This window comes from Dermacentor variabilis, chromosome 3 (genome assembly GCF_050947875.1).
Source record: "Dermacentor variabilis isolate Ectoservices chromosome 3, ASM5094787v1, whole genome shotgun sequence".
NCBI lineage: Eukaryota > Metazoa > Arthropoda > Arachnida > Ixodida > Ixodidae > Dermacentor > Dermacentor variabilis.
Window position 1 is genome coordinate 214,635,777 of NC_134570.1, and position 21,449 is coordinate 214,657,225.

At 45.8% G+C, this 21,449-nt stretch overlaps 1 protein-coding gene across 4 annotated transcripts in view; it reads left to right on the top strand.

The window, feature by feature from the left end:
- LOC142576634 (tRNA pseudouridine synthase-like 1) overlaps positions 1–21,449 on the top strand; it is an 87,356-nt gene that overhangs the window by 5,190 nt on the left and 60,717 nt on the right. For all 4 annotated transcript variants that reach the window (XM_075686844.1, XM_075686846.1, XM_075686845.1 and 1 more), the window contains exons 2-3: positions 14,329–14,392; positions 15,733–15,926. In XM_075686844.1, coding sequence (XP_075542959.1) covers positions 14,329–14,392; positions 15,733–15,926 — 258 coding nt within the window. The remainder of the gene's footprint in view (positions 1–14,328; positions 14,393–15,732; positions 15,927–21,449) is intronic.

Genomic DNA, 21,449 nt, shown 5'->3' on the forward strand with positions numbered 1-21,449 from the left:
CACCGCCGGCCTCTCCCTGAAGCCCGAAAAATGTCACTTTGGCTACGAGAAGCTCAAATTTCTAGGTCATATTGTCAGCAGCACCGGTGTGCGCCCTGACCCTGACAAAGCCCTGGCAGTTGCTCTGTTCCCGATACCGAAGACAAAACACGATGTCCGCCGATTTTTAGGGCTTTGCGCATATTACCACCGTTCTGTACCCAATTTTTGTGAAATTGCCGAACCTTTGCAACGACTCATCAAGAACGACGTCACATTTGTTTGGGGCCCAGCACAATCCGACGCCTTCCACGACCTTCAGCGACGTCTACAGACACCACCGATCCTTGGTCACTTTGACACCGAGGCTGACACAGAAGTGCATACTGATGCTAGTAACGTTGGTATCGGAGCGACACTCGTTCAGTTTCAAGCTGGTGTTGAGCGCGTTATTGCGTATGCCAGCCGAACCTTGTCCGCTGCTGAAAAAAACTACTCAGCAACTGAAAAAGAATGTCTGGCAGTCATATGGGCTATCCAGAAGTTCCGCCCATACCTGTACGGACGCCCCTTCCGTGTCGTCAGCGACCACCACTCTCTCTGCTGGCTGGCGAATCTCAAAGATCCTTCAGGCCGTCTCGCAAGATGGAGCCTTCGGTTACAGGAATTTGATGTGACCATCGTCTATAAGTCTGGCCAGAAACACACTGACGCCGACTGTCTCTCTCGCGCCCCCGTCGAACCCGCACCACTAGATACTGACGACGATTCTGGTTTTCTTTGCACTCTTCCGTCTTTCAACCTTGCTCAACAGCAACGCGAAGATTCCGAGCTCCAGCCCTTGATTGAATACCTTGAAGGACGCCGCCCACAACCCCCACGGCTGTTCGCGCGCCACTTGTCCTCTTTCTGCCTACGTGGCGACATCCTATACAAGCGGAACTTTCACCCTACGGCAGCCGTTTTCCTGCTCGTTGTTCCCGCTACTCTCCGCGACGACGTTCTACGTGCATGCCATGACGAACCAACGTCCGGGCATCTCGGTTTCACGCGTACTCTCGCGAGGATCAAGCAGAAGTACTATTGGCGAAAACTCACAAAAACCGTGAAGCAGTACGTCAGAAGTTGTCGAGATTGCCAGCGCCGCAAAGTTCCACCACTAAAACCAGCCGGTCTGCTTCAGCCTGTCCGACCTCCTTGCTCACCTTTTGAACAAGTCGGGATGGATTTACTTGGCCCATTTCCCAAGTCTTCGGCTGATAACCGCTGGATCGTCGTCGCCACCGATTACCTCACTCGATACTGCGAAACACAAGCCGTTCAGCGAGCTACTGCTTCAGATGTTGCTAACTTCTTTATCAAAAATATCGTCCTTCGACATGGTGCTCCCGCTGTCGTCATCACAGACCGTGGTACGGCCTTCACTGCCCAGTTGGTCCGAGACATTCTGCAGCTGAGCGGAACAACGCACCGTACGGCAACTGCGTATCACCCGCAGACTAACGGTTTAACAGAGCGTCTCAACAAAACGATTGCGGATATGCTTTCCATGTATGTTGCCACGGATCATAAAAATTGGGACGAACTGCTCCCGTATGTGACATTCGCGTACAACACTGCCTTACAAGAAACCACCGGGTTTCCTCCTTTTCGTCTGGTCTACGGACGCGACGTCACCACTATGCTCGACGTGATGCTCCTACCAACTTCGTCTCAACCTACCACAACCTATACAGACGCCTTTGTTCAGCGTGCCGAAGCGGCGCGGCACCTTGCGTGGCAACGAATTCTATCCCGACAAAGTCAAGATGCTCGTCGATACAACATATGCCATCGAGACGTCACATACAACCCGGGAGATCTTGTATGGGTTTGGACCCCTATACGTCAACGAGGCCGGTCAGAAAAATTATTGCGCCGATACTTTGGACCCTACCTAGTTTTGCGTCGTCTAAGTCCTGTCAACTACGAAGTTATTCCAGCCGACACTTCGCACCACTCCCGTAGACCACGTTCCTCTGACATTGTTCATGTTACCAGGATGAAGCCTTACCTTTCGCGCTGACTCTCATCCACAAACTTTGTGATGCGGCCCCTGTCGTCTCGTCCGTTGTCTTTCTCATTTCTTTTATTTTTCCTTGTGGCATTTAACATCTCCCCAACTTTATTTATTTATTTCTTCTTTTTTTTTTTGGAGGGAGGGGTAATGGCACGCACTAGTTACGCTAGAGGTCGAGGAAGAAGAAGTGTGCGTGGTAGCTGCTGCAAACACGAACTGTAAACGGCTGTTTGCTTAGAACTGACTGGCTGGCTTTTCCTCTCGTGACAATATTCACTCTTTTCTTGTAATCAGCATCCATTGTGTCACCTTAACTAATGCGACAACCTGAACAATGCGTTGCTAAGCACAGCCCTGCCACCCAATGAGTTGGCATGGAGACATGGCCAAGGTCATGTCAAGTAAGAACACATACCAGGTAACATAAAAACATTTCTTACTTTTTAGTACTGCAAACCCAGAAATAAAAAGAAATTGCCCTGTAACGTTTCTCACAAAGGTCGTACACAATTAAAGCACTGAATGGGCCATTTTTTCAGGCCCAAGCCTGAAAGCGCACAGCCCGGCAATTTCAAACTTGACCCGAAGGATACGAGCTTGGCCAGACCCGGCCTGGTCCTGCCTACCCATTAGCCTTAGACCTAAATGAAGCATTGTTAATTTCTTGGCTATTGTAAAGATACAGCCGTGCATGTTCATACAGACTATTATTCGATCTGAAAACACACATTCAGTGGACAGAGAGGGAAACCCTCATGACACAGCAGGTTGGAAATTGCCACCGAGAGGGGCATAACGCCTGTCTAATCTTTGGAAAGGAGGGGGCAGAAACAGTAGTTGAATATTATTTACAAGGAACAGATTTCACCGCATCAGCTCGTCCGGTGGAGTTGCTGCTAAAAAAAAAAGTGTGTTAAAAAAGTTCTTCCTTTGCTCACCATGCTCGTTCTTTAAGTGTGATATGAGCGACCGTACTACGCTTTCCAAATAGTTGTGCGGCAATGTATAGCGAAGGCATGGGTGAACACTCCCGTTCACACCGCTAACCACTTCATCTCACTTTTGTCTCTCAAATAATCATTGCAAGGTACAATAGTGAAGCTCAAGCTAGTAAACTTGATACGAATGCAAATTTAAATACAATGGTTTATTGGCTTTCACGAATGCCATAATACCCTGGTACTAGAACAGTTTCAGGTCTATTAAATAGACATTGGTGATGATGAAGGGTATCACTTATGTGCAATCATATTGACATGTATACTCACTTATCTCTCTTATCACTTATCTCTTATCACTCTGATGGCAACTTTTCACTGGCTAACACATATTAAATATTATCGCTCAGCACAAGACGCACCTGCATGTATCGAAAGTTGCTTTATTGTAATCGATGGTTCTATTTGTTGTCACGGAACCTTGTGTAATCTGATTGTATGCACAATGCGAATTGTGCAGTACTTTCTGGAAGACATGTGAGCACCAGCGGTTACGCTGGGACCTTCGATGAGTCATGTATAAAAGCTGATGAACTTGACCCACTCATCCGACTGGGCTCGCCACTGTCGTCATGCTTTGAGCGTAACCTGTTTTCTGGACACATTTCTGCCCAATAAAGAGTTAGATTCTTGATTCACAGTACTGCTACTGTGTTTTTCATCATCACTACAATGTGACAGTATTGTCACATGGTATATGTTATTTTTATTTCTTTATTCTGCTTCATTTTAATGTCGTACATTTTATGTCGTCAATATAGGCAGCAGTGTTTTGCAATATGAGCAAATTTGAACTCTGTCGACCTTTATTTTAACACATAGGGAGTTAAGCATAGTGCGTGTACTGCGTAGGCAACATAGATTTCTTCTATCAAGTCAGAATATTGTTAGGGGGATGTTGGAAGTATAGAAAGACTGTATTTACAATATATATACAAGATGAGTCAGAGTAGTTAAGATGGCTGACCACCAATAACACGCAGCAGCCAGCATCTCGTGATCTTCTTCCTCTTTCTTCTTTCAGGGCTTGGTGGCGTCGCGACCATACAAAAGATAAAAGAGTGAATATCCTGCATTGTCATGTCGGGACGAGTTATATGTGAATGTCCCGTAGGCCAGCGTGCCGTCCCAGTCGCGGTGATCGTTGGAGACTTACATCGACAGCATCTCTGTGATTGTTCGGTTGAGACATTCCGTAAGACTGTTCGTTTGTGGGTGGTGGGCGGTGGACAGCTTGTGCTCAGTTGCACAAGAGCGGAGGAGGTCGTCCACAACTCGAGACAAGAACGAGCGGCCGTGGTCAAGTAGCTGTTGAGGTGCACCGTGGTGGAGAATGACCTCGCGGAGGAGAAAATCGGCGACGTCTGTTGCGCAACTCGTCGGGAACTCCTTTGTTATTGCGTAGAGTGTCACATAATCAGTAGCGACGGCGATCAACTTATTCCCTCTAATCGTCGTCGGAAAAGGGCCAAGCAGGTAAGAATGGTTCATAGGGAACTTCAATTGGATGGAGTCATCCGACAGGTGGCAAGGGAAGTTTCTTCCGGCACAATTCGGAAGTTGCAACATAACGACGCACAGAGTGATAGAGACCCGGCCGGAAGAACCGGCGTCGTATGCGGTCGTATGTACACAAAACTACAAGGTGTCCCGCTGTCGGTGCATTGTGTAGTTGTTCGAAAACTATGGATCGCACATGACGAGGGAGGACAAGGAGCAACTCAGGGCCGTCAGGGTTGATTTTGCAGCTGTAGAGGATGTTGTCGTGCAGAACGAACATGCGGCATGTGCGATCGGTGCTGCCAGATTGGACTCCGGTGATGATGGACTGTAAGGATGCGTCGTGTTGTTGTTCAGCACGCATGTCGGTCATGTGAGTCAAAGCCATCACACGGGTCACCGGATCATGCGCAGCAGGATCGGGAGGATCCTCGGGGTGATGAGAGAGGCAGTCAGAATCCTTGTGCAGACGTCCAGACTTATAGCTGACAATAAATTAAAATTCTTGGAGCTGCAAAGTGCAGTGACGAAGCCGGCCTGTCGGGTCCTGGAGGAAAGACAGCCAGCTGAGTGTGTGGTGGTCTGTGATGTCTGAAAACGTGTGGCCTTACAAATATGGCTGGAACTTGGCGACAGCCCAAACTAAAGCCAAGCACTCCCGCTCAGTGATGGAGTAATTTCTCTCTGCAGGTGACAGCAGGCGGCTGGCGATAGCTATCACGCACTCGGTACCATTCTGTTGTTGGGCAAGAACAGTGCCGATGCCAGTGACGATGCTTGCGTCAGTGTGGACTTTGGTCGGTGTAGATGAATCAAAGTGGGCAATTATGGGAGAGGTGGTCAGAAACCCGAAGAAAGCGGCGAATGCGTGATCCTGCTCAGGGTCCCACGAAAATGGGATGTTCTTTTTAAGATCTGTCAAAGGCTGAGCAACGTCGGTGAAGTTTTTGACGAAAAGGCGAAAGTAAGAACGTAGGCCGACGAAGCAGCACATGTCAGAAGCAGGACGTGGTACAGGGAAACTGCGTACGGCGCAAACTTTTTCCGGATCTGGTTGCACACTGGATGGGTCAATAAGGTGTCCCAACACGGTAATCTGACGGTGCGCGGATTGACATTTCGTGGAGTTCAGTTGGAGGCCGGCTTTTCGGAAGACCGCAAGAATGGCAGCGAGTCGGGTAAGGTGGCTGCCGCACGTGGGAGGAAAAACAATAACATTGTTAAGATAACAAAGACAGGTGGTCCATTTGTAGCCTCGCAGAAGAGAGTCCATCATACATTCAAATGTCGCAGGAGCATTGCATAGTCCAAAGGGCATGACTTTGAACTAATATAAACCATCAGGTGTGATGAAGGCGGTCTTCTCGCGGTCCATTTCATCAACTGATATCTGCCAGTAGCCGGATCGAAGATCAATGGACGAAAAGTATATAGCTCCGTGTAAACTTATTCCTCGCATCTCCACCAATATGTTATGGTGATGTTGGGAGTATAAGGCTGTATTTACTACAATGTATATACAAGCAGAGTCAATGAAGTTAAGATGGCTGACTAGTAACAACATGCAGCAGGCAGCGTCTTGCGATCTTCTTCTTCCTCTCTCTTCTTTTATGCTTCCATAACAATATATATATATATATATTGTAATCTTGTCATTATAATCTTTCATGCCGCGATCTATTGTGTGAGTCTGTCTGGTTGGAGTTCGACTGGAATGTCCCGTGGCATCTATTTATCATTCCCCATCATCATCTTATTCTGACTTTTTTTCACAGCTAGAGACAATACTCAGCATCTTAACTAATCAAAACAAGAACTGCACTACAAGAGAAACTTGTGCGAGTTGGTGGCGTCATGTTTTGGAAATTAACAGCGCAAAACAGACAAGAATTTTCAAAACATCAGAACAAGAACATCATCATTTGTGGTGACATTAACGTAAACATACTCAATCTCAACTGTCGATCATGCTTTGATTATATCTATTGCTTACATTAGCTATGGTTTCTCTTTAATCAATATTCCAACAAGGTGTGACACTTCTGGTTCTTGCACTTTGATAGATCATACATTTTCCTCGTCACCTTCTGTTTATACCATTGGGGTAATAGATTATTTCATTACTGATCACTATCCTCTGCTCTTCTTTCTAGGTGTCTGAAAGCATACGCATGTTGCCAATATACCAAAAGTTATTTCAGTGAAACTTTATTTGTTCAGAAAGTGCAAGGCACATATTGGAACAGCATTTTTTAGGGAAACTGGGTCCTGTGAGGGCATATTCGATATCTTTATCAACAATAACAGCCTAATAATGGCTGCACAACTCATGCGTTCCTTAAGCATAGATTCTCATCTCCTAGACATCCATGGATTCCAAATGTGTTGCTGCGCTCTATAATAAAAAAGAAAGCATAATCTTTTCAAAAAGCTGAAATTGCAGCCTTTCAAACAGCTTTACAAACTAAATTTAGGAATTATAGCAATGCCCTTTCTAGTATACATGGAACTATTATGAACAATGGATAATTCAGAACGGAACAAATACCGGGTGTAATTGGGAGCTTATCAAACAATTTCTTAATTTTACAGAGTCTCACACAGACATTAAAAAAATTATTTACAACAGTGTGGCATGCACTAATGAGACTGACGTATGAAATGCTTTTAGTGATAATTTTGCCGCTTGCCAGAATACACTATCACCTAGTGTTCAGTGCCATCTCCCATGTTGTCCTCAGTCATTTTTCCCTTGTCTGGTTTCTTCAGAAGTTTTAAAAGTACTTTCTTCTCTTAAAGTTACTGGACCTCACCTGGATTATATCCAGCCTTCTTGGACAAAACTGGTTGCGGCTGACAGTATCTGTAAAAACCAATGGTAACAGAAGTTTTTGAACAGGTACATTTCCTGATTTGCTGAAACATGGAAAAGTAGTCCCTGTGTTCAAAAGAGATTCTTGTGCCAACGATAATAACTACTGCCCAATTTGCATTTTGCTACTTTTTAGTCAAGCCATTGAAAAACTTATTTACAGTCGTCTAATGCACTATCTAAATAAATTTAACCTTCTTTCTTCATTCCTGCTTGGTTTTAGGCATGATTATTCAATGGAATTGGCATTAACTTCACAGATTAATTTATTGACAAAGGTTTTATTGTAGGAACCATATTCATTGATCTAACAGAAGCATTGACACTCTAGATCGTTCTATTCTTCTGCAGAAGCTTGAGTCTTTCGGTATTACTGGCCCACCTTTAAATCTTATTCATAGCTACTTGTCTAACAGACCTCAATCAATGTATATTAATGGTCGGTTCTCTTCTACTAATTAATTAACTGTGGCATTCCCCAAGGCTCTATACTAGGTCCATTGTTGTTCTTATTCTTTATAAATGGCCTACCTAATGTACTTACCATTTTTAACTGTTTGTTATATGCTGATGACACGACCATATTTTAATTGCAGAAATCGTTTACCATGCTTCAAGACACACTTAGCACTGATCTTAATAATGCGTATCCTTGGTGCAGAGATAATCACCTTCAAATCAATCCTATAAAACTATGTTTGTACTATTCCTTAAAGGGCCCCTGAAACGGTTCGGACAAATTTTGTAGACACCTAGGGCACAGATACAGTTAATCATTCACACTACAATTAAGAAATATTAAGAAACCTACAGATGATTACCAATTACCCTCCTCCATAGCCGTGCATTTTCTCCTCAACTCGTTCGCCTAGTGATTGGGGCTAAGCTGTGCCTTCACTGGCTCTGCGTCATGATGGCACGTCGTGTTGTTTATTTCTGGTTGTCGAGGACCAAACGTCAAGGCCTTTCCAACCTCAACGCCAGCAGCTTGGCAGTCAACCCCAAGCGACGAGCAGCGAAGCCTTGTGCGGTCGCAGCGCCGAGCGTGTCCGGTATTCCGGTAACCACAGGCAAGACGGGCATTTCGACGGAGGCATAAACTCAAGCTGGCGAAGGAGCTTTAGTGTAGACGTATGTGAGTGGCCCGATCAGTCTGCATGGTCCAGCCACCTGGTGGTGCAGAGCCCAGCCAGCCAAACAAAGAGCTAATATTGCTCTAACCAAGTGTAAAACATTTGAAACATTTGCAAAAACTATGTGTTCAAGATTACGCTTCTAAGGAAAATTTACACGAGCAGCAAAGTAGAATAGACTTCATTACAGCTACTGTGTTCGGTTGAGCTCTGTGCCACCAGGTGGCTGCAACGTGTAGGTCGTTCAAGTTTGCACCTCTGCTCATTCCGTAAAACGGCATGGTGAAATGGCCAGGCCCAGTCCACTTGTGTTTGCGCTTACCCGAATACCGAACAAGCGAAATGCTATTGTGGTAGTAATCCTCCGGCGTAAAGTGACGGCCGCAAATGTGCAAATCCTGGTGCCGATCGGATAGCAACAGTCCGATGCGCTGCAGCCACTCCGCTCGCCTGCTGCCTTGCAGAGGGATGTGATGTCGCAGCTCGACATGTTACAGTTGCTACGTTTGCAGCCCAGAAGGTAACAAGGGTGAACCATGGTGCTCGCGAAAATAAAGATTGAGATCAACACTGACTGCGGAGCTCTCATCAACACGGAGCACATTGTAACACAATCAGACGACACTTGTTTTGTGCTGGAAGTGCTTAAGTGTAGTGAGGAATTGTCCTTGTGCATTCTCTTTCTGTTACTTTCTTTTTATAGAAACAAATTAACTAGCATTCCAACTATTACAAACATCATTTCTTGACCATAAAGGTGGAAAAATTGTAGATGACGTGCCCTGGGCAGCCAATCAGATAGCTCGCCCCACTGGCATTATTAGGGCAATTTGCGTCACATGAGGGGTGGTTGAAAATCCCGCCAAGCAGTGTGCTGCGATCGGCAGCGATGCACATTTTTGAAACCTAATAATAAATTACACGCTTTACGTGGAGCACTTAGATGCATCAGTGAATGATCAGAAGGACCTACTCTAACAACTCGGTACGTTTGTACAAAATCGTTTCAGGGTCCCTTTAATAATGATCAAGTACATGCTACCAAAAGCAAATTTGCTTGATTATTTCCGGTTCCAAAAGTGGCTTAAATACATTTCTAATTATGAACTCAAGTACTCTGATTGTTAAAGTTGTAGCGACATATGTGCCGATTGCAGTTTTCTTGTTCGGGGCTGTGTTTCCTATGCGATAAGCTACCGAGGGGCAGTCAAGTGGGAAACTATGATAGACTGTCGACAAAATAGGCGTGATGGGTTTCGCTCAATATTCTCTCAGTTGATGTTTCGTTTGGAACTTCATTTTTATTATACACAGGGAAATCCATTCTCTCCCAAGCAGCCAGAGCAATTGGTGAGCAATGTTTAGTTTCGGAACTAATGCATGTTTCGTGCACACATGACACTCTGACGTGACAGGTTCTTGCGTTTTTTTTACTTCGCCCAACATACGGGTCAAGTGGGCACAGCCCGAAAAATCTTGACCAATAGTGGAGGGATAATGATGACAAAGGCATAGAATCGGAAATAATCTTTAAAGGGAAGCTGAAAGGTTTTCCAGAAAAAATGAGTGAAGAGCTGTATGTCATGGTTTTCAACCCTCCGAATTCGAATATCGCATCAAAATTGAGCGAAAGAAGCGCAAACAGGTTTTATTTCAACGAAAAGTGCAGCAGTAGACTTGGGGCAGCTTGCGCGCCTCGTTTCCGCCTGTGATTGGTCGGGCGCCTAACTGACGTCAACAATGGTGTTGGTCCTGACCGACCGTTGCCGCTACACATGAACCGCGGTGCAAGGTAGTTTCGTGCTGTTTTGCCGAGACGGTAATGGAAAATTTCAAGAGCTTGCGTTTCTCTTAGGAGTTCGGCGTTAATTCCAAACCCCACGAGAGCGATATTGCGCGTGACGGCTACGAGCGACAGCTTCGAGTGACAAAACAGGCCGTTGCTTGAACAGATCACTCAGTGTTGTCACTCAATCGCTCGTTTCTAGTAATCTAGAACTCTTCGCTCGTCGCCCGGAAGTGCTATGAGCGACTAGCCAATAGCGCAAAGCCGTAGCTGGATGTACATAACTCAAATACTGCTGATTGTTGCACGGAATGAGCAAACTATTGAATTTTACACGTGCAAGAATAAGAATCTAGTGCAAGACCTTCAGAAATATATTGTGCTCCTTTTTACAGTAAAATACATCAACTTAATTTAATAAAGCACGCGTCACGCTAGTTTCGGCGCATATATTGCTGCCTTCATACCAGGAAGTCATTGCTCAAAGCCGTCGCTTGCATGGAGTTCGGCTTGTAGGTGACGAGTGAACCCGAAAGCCATCTCCATCACCTCGCTTGTTGCTGTCGCGTGCAATATCGCTTGTATGGGGTTTATACTTAATCCCTACATGTACGAGCCGATTGCGAAGAGCCAGCCTCTCCAAGAAGCAAAAAATGCTGGTGCAAGCAGTGCTTTCGACGCGAACAAAGGCAAAGTGTTAGCATCTCCTCGTGTTGGAAATGTTCTTTGGTGAGTATGTTTTTGGTAAGCTGCACTCAGAAATCCAGTGAGTTCATTTCCGGGCAAACAACTGTAGTGTTATGTTCCTGCATGCCTCCTCGTAGAACGTAAGCAGTGATGCGATCTTCGGCATTTGTACGCTGCCCCAAAGCTGTCGGCAATCTACACAGATGGTTTAAATGCGGGAAAGTTTACCTCCTCTTGTAGCACGTGTAGTGTCGAACCTTCATCAGCGCGCCATCCACACACTACTCGTAACCAGCGAATTCCATCGGCTACGTGAGATGGTCGGTTTCTCTATGTGTGCAAGAGAAGGGGGAGCGCAGTGTCCTGGCGTGAGCCGGCTTACCAACACATGCAAACTTTACACTTGCACTGCGTTATGGTAAATGCATGCAGGCTGTTTCACAACACACGTGCGAATAGAAAATTTGCGGCGCTTGGCGACGAAACCTGCGTCAAGGGTGGGAGATGAACATGCACCTTCCGTTCAGCGTGCTAACACGAAGGAGAACCTAAAGCACGCATTATTGATAAACTCTGGCAGTAATCGTCGTCACAGAGGTGGTTAGAGCACAGCAGTGTTCTTGAGCGCTTAAAATTCTTTTTCTTTACAGCAGCCTCTCAATTAGCTGAAAGCTTCTTGTCTTGCGGGAAGTAATGGAAGACAACATCGTTGCAGCCGCTGGTTTTCATGCAACCGTAGGGTGCACAGAACGCCGGCATTGTCGGCCCACCATTTCAATTGATGGTGTGCACGTTAACTACCACTCTACATAGACACAAACAAAGGAATGCAGGGTCGAACGAAGCAGCTTATGACGGCTCGCATGCAGAAACAAGCATGGTGAGGCACGGTCGCGAAGACTGCGAAGGAACGGAACACCAGTGCTGACGTCACGGCGCCGCAGTTTCCGGTCTCCGCTCGCAGCATCAGCAGCAGTGCGCGGCGCTCGACGGGGGGGGCGGAGCAACAGCACAATTTTAACCGACGATTACGTCGCTCCTAAGTGAAAAATTCCCCCCAAAATTTTACCTGCATGGTTTATAAGGTTCCCGCACGCGTACATGAGCGTCTTACTGAATTCGACAGACTCTTCAGTTTCCCTTTAAATATTGCCACGTTGTAGTGATGGGGAAGAACACAGTAGCAGAACTGTGAATGGCAAAACTAAGTTTTTCTTAGGTGAACCTGTGCCTACAAGAACTGGCTGCACTCAAATCATGCACAAAGATAGTGGCAAACACAGTCGGTGATCGTCAAAATCTGATCTGCGGGGCAAGCAGGGTGTCTTTTATACATAAGTCACTGAAGGTTCCAGAATAATTGCTGGTGCCTGCGTGTCTTTCAGAAAGTACTACCAAATTCTCGTCACGCATGCAGTTAGATTACACAAGGTGCAGTGACAACAGACAATGGCTAGAGCCATTGATAACATTTGGGAAATTTCCTATACATGCAGGTGCGTCCTGCGTTTAGTGATAACATTTACCATTTTTTAGCTGGGGAAAAGCAGCCTCCCAAAAAAAGATAAACAAGTAAACATGTCAATATTTTTTCCTTGGCATAATCGTGGGACAATGAATTTGTACACGTCATTTTGACATGGGGAGCTTTCACAGTTTCGTGCCGTCACCTGACAGACAGGTGAACTAGGGGTGGCTCGAGAAATTTCCAACGATCGCGGATGGCTAATGATGGACATTGGTAAAGCTTAATGTCATAGCGCCCTAGCTGAACTCTCTTCATGAAGATTGCAACACGGGGTGCGCGGCATCGCTATCACGCAATGCATGTCTGTTGCTCTCACTGATGGGGTAGAAGAGGGTCTGCAACGTACCTAAAGGAAAAACTGGTGCCGCGGTTGCATGCATCAGAATGCCGCAGCTTTGAATTGGCATCGTTCTCAGAGAACCTGGACACCTTGAAGCCGCGCCTGGCTGGCACTGTCACCATGGGTTTATTCTCTACTAAAACGTGACTTGTGCTTGGATGTGCTTTTGATGTGAAATGTAACAAGTACCAATGGGCTGCTAACTACGTTGGACCACAGTTTGCACCCACTGTGGACAGTTTGTAGCCAATTCTTGCTTTTCTATGCTCGCTTGTGCACTGCAAGTGGTGAACTGTATTAGAAAATGCAGTGACTCAACACTTTTTGTGGAGACCTTACTTTAAGAAGCCTTTACCAGTGCACCAGGACATAGGCCAAGCCACGTTCAGGGTAAAGCCTCGCATGCCCAGCATTTCCAAGGCAACACTGTGGGAAATTGGCATAGAAGGTAGTGCCACATTTGCCTCTAGGTAATACTGTAAGACACTCTATGCCAAGGTATGTGCAAATTGGTAACGAAGCTTCGATAGAAGCCCACATATCCTGAATATGGTGGCGTGTTGCAACCATTGGGGGGGGGGGGGGCGGCATCTTTGTGTTTGTAAAGCTTCTGTAAAAAAAAACAAATAAAATAATGATGCCATACCAGGAAGTGATGCTGTATCTAATGCATTTCGTTTACATTCCTTTAAGGCCCGGCATTTCGACCACTACTCAAACAGCTCCTTTTTTTGGCTAGGTGCCCAGGATAATTTTCTGCTCCTCTCGTCCTTCCAGTTTTGTGTCCCAAAAGACCCCTAGCGCCATCTAGGCTTGAAAAGGAGGAGGAAATAAACCTAATGAAGACGAGGGGAGGGGAGCTGCAATTAGGCGGACGGGGCTAAGGTGGCATGCCAGCTGGCCGCCACTAACTTCGCCACCCAATCCGCCAGCCCAGCTTTGGTTTAATAGTTAGTAGATTCTAGTATGGAATCCCATGCCTTTTGTGAGGGAGCTTGTCGCTGGAGATGTCTGAGGGGAGAATTATTCCTGCAACCCCACCGAATATAGAAAACTTGATGCAAGAAATTTGAAGAGCAAAGAGCAGGATGAGCTCTTTCGTCATCTTCTGTCTTCAGATTTTTTGGCACTGCGTTTTCCAATTAGTATGATAGACCAACACTCACTCCTTTTGAAGCCTGATACACCGATCACGTAGTGTTTCGCAAGAAACTAACACCACGTTTTTTTTTATAAACATGCACTCCATTCTTCCTAGCCTCCAATGTCCACCCCACCTGCAGCAGCTGGCAAATTTAATTTTTTTTCTTGCGTGCTTTCTAGCCTTTGTAATTTTTCTCATTGTTAAGCAAGAAAAGTGCGTGAAACCAAGGCAGTGTGGGGCTATGCTATGCAGGCGTTGCCACTTCTTGGCTAATGCTACAGTCTACTTTCTTTTCCGTGCAGAGGTATCCAGCGCCAGAGCACCCGCCCCCATACCGAGCACTTCACAGTCCAGGGCGCCATCGAGGTACTATCATGTTCGACATCTGCAAGCACTGTGGCTAATTGTGCACCCCATTGCTCAGCTGTGCACAGGAACGCTGGGGCTTTTTGTAGGCTCACTAGTTTCGTTTTTTGTCTGTTGCACGCAGTGTTGTATGCAGTACAAGAAAGTGGAATAAGTGTAATTTTGAGATGCAGGAGCTTTAATAGCTAGTATTACCTTAAAACATACTATATTATTTGCCAAAACGAAGGTGAGAGAAAAGAGTGAACAAAACTTGCAGCTACATGCCTTTATACAAAAAGAAAAGAAAATGCTAAAAAATATTTAATATACAAAATATTTTGCTATTGAGTTGCCACTATCTATGAAGAAATGAAAAGTCGGTCTTGATTAGGACTCTAGGTACAAAACAATGCCTGAAAGCTCTATAGTTGGGTGTGTCATGTGGCAAAGTAACTCCTTGATGTAATTTCGTCGAAGCCTGACTTAGCATTCAATTCATACGGAAGGAAAGAAGGCGGCAGGAGAGAGTGCTACAAACAACCATTCACTTTGTTGCCGCACAGCAATATGTATATGGTGTAAGAAGGGAAAGGGTGAAAAACAGACAAATCTGAATTCATGTTGCTCGCGCAACTACGAAAAACAAAAAAAAGAGACTGACTGATGTTTGACTGATGCAGCATCCACCACATGTGGGTGACATACAACTTGTGCACTCTGCGTACTTTCTTGTGTGATTCTTTTCGCGCCATCTGTTCCGCCAAGTTCTGGGTGAATGACGTTTATTAACCCGTGCTTGTGGGTTAAGGCTCGGGCAAGAAAAGGGCACCGCTAGCGAGTGGCACCCTGCTTTTAACCCTTCGTGGCACATGCGCACTTCACAGAGTGCTCTTATCAACATGAGCGCCAGCCGAAACAACGGCATGCTGCTTCAATAGCTCTTGCTTGGAATCGACTGCCACGCGGCTGGCAGAGAGGTTAGAGAGGCTTCATGTGCTGGCTCGAAGACAACCGGAAGTAGACGGCACGACGTCCCATCATGATGCAGAGCTATTGAAGGCACAGCTTAGCCCCAATCACTCGGCGAATGAGTTGAGGAGAAAAAGCATGGCTATAGAGAAGGGCATGACTTGTAATCCTCCGTAGCTCTCTTTACACGGGACGCGTCACACAAATTGTGGTGCGAATGTTTTACTGTAGTTGTACCCTATGTGTCTACAAAATGTGTTCAAACCGTTTCAGGGACCCTTTAAAAGTGTACAAACTGCATTATGCAGCTGCTAATAGGTTGTCTTCAACGTCTTTCGTTGTGCATGTAGCCGGTGTGTTGTCAGTGTGACCGAGTTGCTGTGTCGCAGGCAGCCTTGTGCCAATTGGGATGCCTGGGTGATCCAGTGCTGGTGCTGGCAAGCCGCACCGACACCGGTGTGCACGCATCCGACAGTGCCGCGCATGTGGACCTGCGACCAGCCAACGCAAACCAGTGCTTTCAGCCACAACACCTTGCCGTCGGTCTCAACACTGTGCTGACGCGCCACAAGCACGACATCATGTAAGTACCCTTTTCGAGGTGGAGGTGGTCCTTAGATTCAGAGCACACACTGGGATATTTTGTGCAGTGTCTACTTAGAAACCTGCTCCAAGTCAGGGATTTCGCTGTCCCTCACTTTCTGCTCGTGTTTCTAGAGTGTGCGCTGTGCAAAAAAAAAAATATATATATATATATATATATAATAGCTCCAGAAATCCAGAAGAAACGCTGAGGAGGGATCGGCACAAGCATCTCACCACGTACTTCTCACTGGCTTGCACGAAAAAAGCCAATGTCCGTCAGCCTTGCATGCTTTACGTGAAGCTTGCGACATCCTTCTCAAAGGCAGTCAAGCGCTTCCTTGCGAAAACGAAGCCCCGGTGGGACTGATTCATGCCGGGCCTCCTGTGAGGACAATGTTGAGACAGCCTGCCCTACCGTGTCATCGCTTCCGTCGTTGCTATTGCTATCCGATGCAAGCATGTTCGCGACGATCGTCCCATCGGTTAGATGCAATTTGTTTCCAAATCTATAGCCATGTGCTGTCTTTTCACCGGCAATGTCGTGCATTGCCGATGATCAGCGGGCAGATCAGCCATCTTCCATTTCGGCGGTGAGTCAAGCAAAGTTGAGCAACCGCGTGGCCAGGAATGACTTCAGTACAACCAACAAAAACTAACGTGAGTGATTAACCTGTTCGCAGAACCGCACTGAATGAGGAGCCAGTGAGCAACATGCGAGCAATCTGCTTGCGTTGCAGTTGGCACTGTCCATTTGTGTTTCGGAGGGTTGGACAGCGTACAGCTATGGGCACAGCCCATTCGTGTCCGGAGGAGTGGAAGGGCGATGGGAAAGAGCCGCGTGAAGATGGCTGGAAAATGAGCGCATGGAGGCTGTTGAAGCAACAGCCCATCATGCAGCAGCTCGAATTTCTTGTTTTCTTTCTTTCTTTTCAAGGATTTCGCATTTCACTACTTTTCGGCTCGGACACCCAACAGCCAGACTTCATCATCATAACTGATAATGCAGCATCGGGGAATTGTTGTTAGAGGGTTATTCCACTATCGAAAACATACAAAAGTCTACGGTGCAGCAGCTTCTCATTGTTATAACCAATATATTGTTAAAACTGGTATAGCTATAAGTGCATGCAACCGTATATGTCTAAAATATATATATAATGTATAGGAAAAGAACATATATGGAGAAGGAAACAGTGAAAGCTGCATAAACCATGTCAAACTCTGCCAAAATGTTCAGGCCTCATACGTTCAGACATAATACAAAGTGCGTCTTTACATCTGGACTCCACGCAACCCGCGTGGAGTCCAGATTTTTAAATATTAAATACAGCTTTTTGTGGCAGCATTGCCAAAGCTACGTGCACTTGTGGAGCTTTTTTTCTTGCGTTACTGCCCCAAGTAATACCGACATTTTGCTGGCGCTTTCAGTTTCAGTTTTGCCAGTGCCTTCAGCACGTGAGCGTTTTTTTTTTTTTAAAGCAAAAGCTTTACTAACCACGTTGAGCTGAGTTTTGCTATTGCCAGCAGCTGTGCTGTAGGCTTAGCAATGCATCATGTGACTCGCCATGCTGAGCTCCGCTGCCACCGCCGGCTTGGTACATGCATTGTTCACAGCTGGGTCGCCGCCAGACCACGTGACTTGCCGTGTATCTGGCTAAGAGGAGCGCCGTGCTTGCCTAGTCAGTGCAAGCTGGGCTATGGATGAGAGCGAGGCCAGGCTGCCTTTCCTGAGCATTGTGTGGGAGTGAGAGGCTTTGACCATCGTTGCCAAGCGGTGTCTGACCACCTAGCGGATATCGCCCTGCGAGCTGCTTCACTGGAGAGGGTCCGGAATGCAACAGGCGTTGCACCATCGAGATAAATGTAGCGACCGCATTCATGCCCTGTCCATTCGTGCTTCGACTCTGCGTATGTTTGTGGCATCTCTTTGTATGTCTAGCACTTGTGCTTTTCCTGTGGCACAACAGGTGTCGCACCGTTGAACGATGTGTGTCTACCCAAGCCCAATGACAGTCGTGTCTAGCCACCAACCTAGGCACAGCCGCCAAAGCTGGTCTAACGATGATTGTATACCTAAGTATGATAATTACAGCTAAATCAAAGGTTAACCAAGTGAAACCAAGACTTAACCAGGATAAACCAAGCTTTTGCTTTACATATCCAGGGTTAGCATATCTAAGCAGCAGCCAACTTTTTCATATAAGTGTTATCATGTGAGCTTGCTTGGTATATCATTCCTATCCATGAAATAGTGCCAAGTTGAATTGGATGGGTACGTAATTTTTCCAAAGTGAACGTAAACATCAACACAATTTATGAATGCCACATAGAAGGAACACATAGCTGAGACCTTTTCTGAAACACATTACCTTGATGTTGCTTCTCATTCTACACTAAGCTACATGCGATCGAACTACATGTCCATGCACTCGAAATGCTGCAAGAATATTGTGCGGCAAGCGATGCAATATTTTGTTATCTGAAGGACTGTAGGAAGCGCTTTTATTTAAGCAAGCATTTTTATTGTGGAAAACCATGGACCATCTAGGAACGTGGCAATCTAAAATTCACGTGGCAGTTCCTCTGGAAGTTGTCTCAGTGTGCGTAAGCATTGTGCCACTTGCTCACCTCCACGCAGACCGGTGTCATTATCAATATTATGAAACTTGATCCTTCCGGTGTAAACTTTATTGGATTAGATGCGACCCTCAATAACCCTTATTGGTTATAAACCTTATCAGACTTGATCTGAGCCTTATGAATCCTTATCAGTCGGTATTAACCTTATTGCAATGGATCCAATCCTTATCAAACATTATCAGTCCTTGTCAACCTTTTCAGACTTGATCCGACCTTTATCAGTGCTTATTAATCTTATCAGAATTGCTGCCACCATTACAAGCCCTCATCGCTCTTTAGCACCTTATCCATCCGCATCAAACCATTACCAACCATAATGAGACCATAAAACCTCTCATTACTCTATCATTCTTATCAACTCATTGACTGCTTATTTGAGTGCGTTGCACAACGTGAAGTGCATGAGCCCTTAGAGATTGGTGGCATTTCGATTGATGAAGGAGCGGCCTAACCGAAGGCGCATCTTGCAACCACTGAAATGCATCGCGGGTATGCTGTGCTTGGCATTAAATTTTTGCAAAACCGGAATTCTCCTGATGATGGCTTATATTCCAATATCACCAAATCTTTCAAGAATGCCTTCTTAGAAACTGTTCACCTTTGACATTTGTTTTGTGCGTACCTCCGGTACAAAACATTCGTATGGTTCAGATATATTCACTTTCTGCAAGCAGGGGTGTTTAGCCCAGTGGGTAATGTACTCGGCTTCTGAGCATGGGGTCGTAGGTTCAAAACTCACCACCACCAACGTTTTTCCTTTCAAATTTATTTTGTTCTTTACATTATTTTCCTTATAGCCATTCGTCTTATGTGACATACGGACGGATGGACAGGTTTGCTCATTGAGTAGGCATAGAATTGCTTATACATTCAAAACTTTTGAAAAGGAAACAACCTTTTTCACAAATTTTATGGCATACAGTGTCGATTTTCTCCGTTGTTCACTGTAGGATATGCAACTTTCAGGAGATATCACGCAGCGGGCAAGAAATGCGTTAGCATCTACGGGTTGCAGCTTTCCTTGCGCAGGCCAAGCGTGCTGTTTTTGTACAGTGGAAGGAAGGCTGTCGCTTGTATAATAGACATCCACGTGTTTGTTGCTATAGGTAGAACTTCGTGAAGGTGACTATCTCCGAAGTTGAATGTTGCTATGCAAAGTGCCAGGAACAGTTTCACTTGTAGATGCCTGCAGTGCTTTACTTTGTCACGTGAAGTCTCCAAAAGGAATTATATACAACCTAGAATACCGGCCTTGCATGCCATGTAATTATTGAGATGCATGTTTTTTGCACTGCATGTAATTCTGCAGTTGTGCTTTCGCAGCTAGCAGACTTGCCATACACGGACAGGTGCTGAGGCACCTATTGCTGGTGCATCGGACCAGCAGTGCAGTTGGTGCTAGCTACACACAGCATAGCTCCTTTCTTCACACAAACACTCTTCAATGCAGCACTGTCTTCATTTGCCCCTGATGAGTTCGGATTAGCTTACTTAAACTTGCTGAAACCAAGTGCCACCATCTTTGTTTACAGGAACAGGAAACCTAGACGTGGATGCCAGAAACCCAGGCAACTGGGACGGCAAAAAACGGAAAACTTTTTCTTAAAGAAGCTCTTTATGTTTTGTGAAATGAAATTTAAAAATAAATAACAACAATAATTGGCATGGTTTGTTTTACGCTACGTAGCTTCCAGTTGCTTGCATTGGGGGGCTGTGGGCGTATGCGGTGTAAAAAGATGTCTGCTTCGGCTCTGTATCTTTGTCTGTGCTGCTGCAAGAAGTTGTCACCAGGTGGTTTATTGCGATAGCAATTGTGCGGATACTCCAAGCGCATTTCTGCCGTTGCCGTCACCATGAGGTTCCACGAAAGTGCAAGGGCGATGAAATCGTCGCCGCAACGGCATATGCTGTATGTGCAAATAAAAGCTTGCGAGGGTGAGCCATCGAATGTGGTTCAATCTTGCGTACGCAGGTGAGGAAGGTGGAGCAAAAGTGTGCCCTCTTCTGTCACGTGCGAAGCATGGGGGTGAGGCGAGAAGTGTGTGTGTGTGGGGGGGGGGGGGGTGCGTTCTTCTCCAGCAGCTGCTGCTTACGCTGTGGCCATGCGGGCCCCGTATCTTGAAAGTGATCTGCAATGTGGCCGAAGTGTGCGCCCATGTGGGCCTCTTCACCAAAGCAATCTACTATGTTTGCAGTGTGTGCATTGTGCTGGTAGCTTCATATGCGCTTTGCCTTCAACATTTCATTCGTGTTAAAGCAAGGGATGCACAAAGGTCAATATTCTCGCTGCTGCTGCCGTGATTATTCATCCAGCATTCTGACAGCGAGTTTCTGTGGTCATCGAGCGGGATGTGTTCATGTTTACTTTTGCACACATGACACCGTGCTTATTTAGTTAACAAATGTTTACAGGTTCATACAGTCGATAAAACTACTATCCTTACTTCGTATAGCTAGCTGTCCTGTAATTTGCTATCACAATCGGTGTTTGGCCTTTATTTTAGGTGTAATATTTATTTATTTATTTAAAATCCTTTCAGGGCCCAAAGGTACTACAGAAAGGAGTGGGTAAGAAATGGCAAGGCGTGCAGCAAACAAACAAAAAAGTATCACAAGGCGTCTTGTAAGGCAATCTTGAACTTGTGGTCATCAGCTATGCCGGCGATTGTTGAGGGAAGGTGGTTCCATGCGACACTTGTTCGAGGAACAAAAGAGTCACTACGCAATTTTGTGCGACAAGAAGGTAGCACCACCTTGAAGCGATGATCGATCCTTGAAGATATGTAATCAGGTGGATGAAACAAAGCGTCCTTCATCTCGTTGTTATAATAATAGATTTTATGAAAAAGGCTAAGGTGAGATGACTTTCGACGCAACGAAA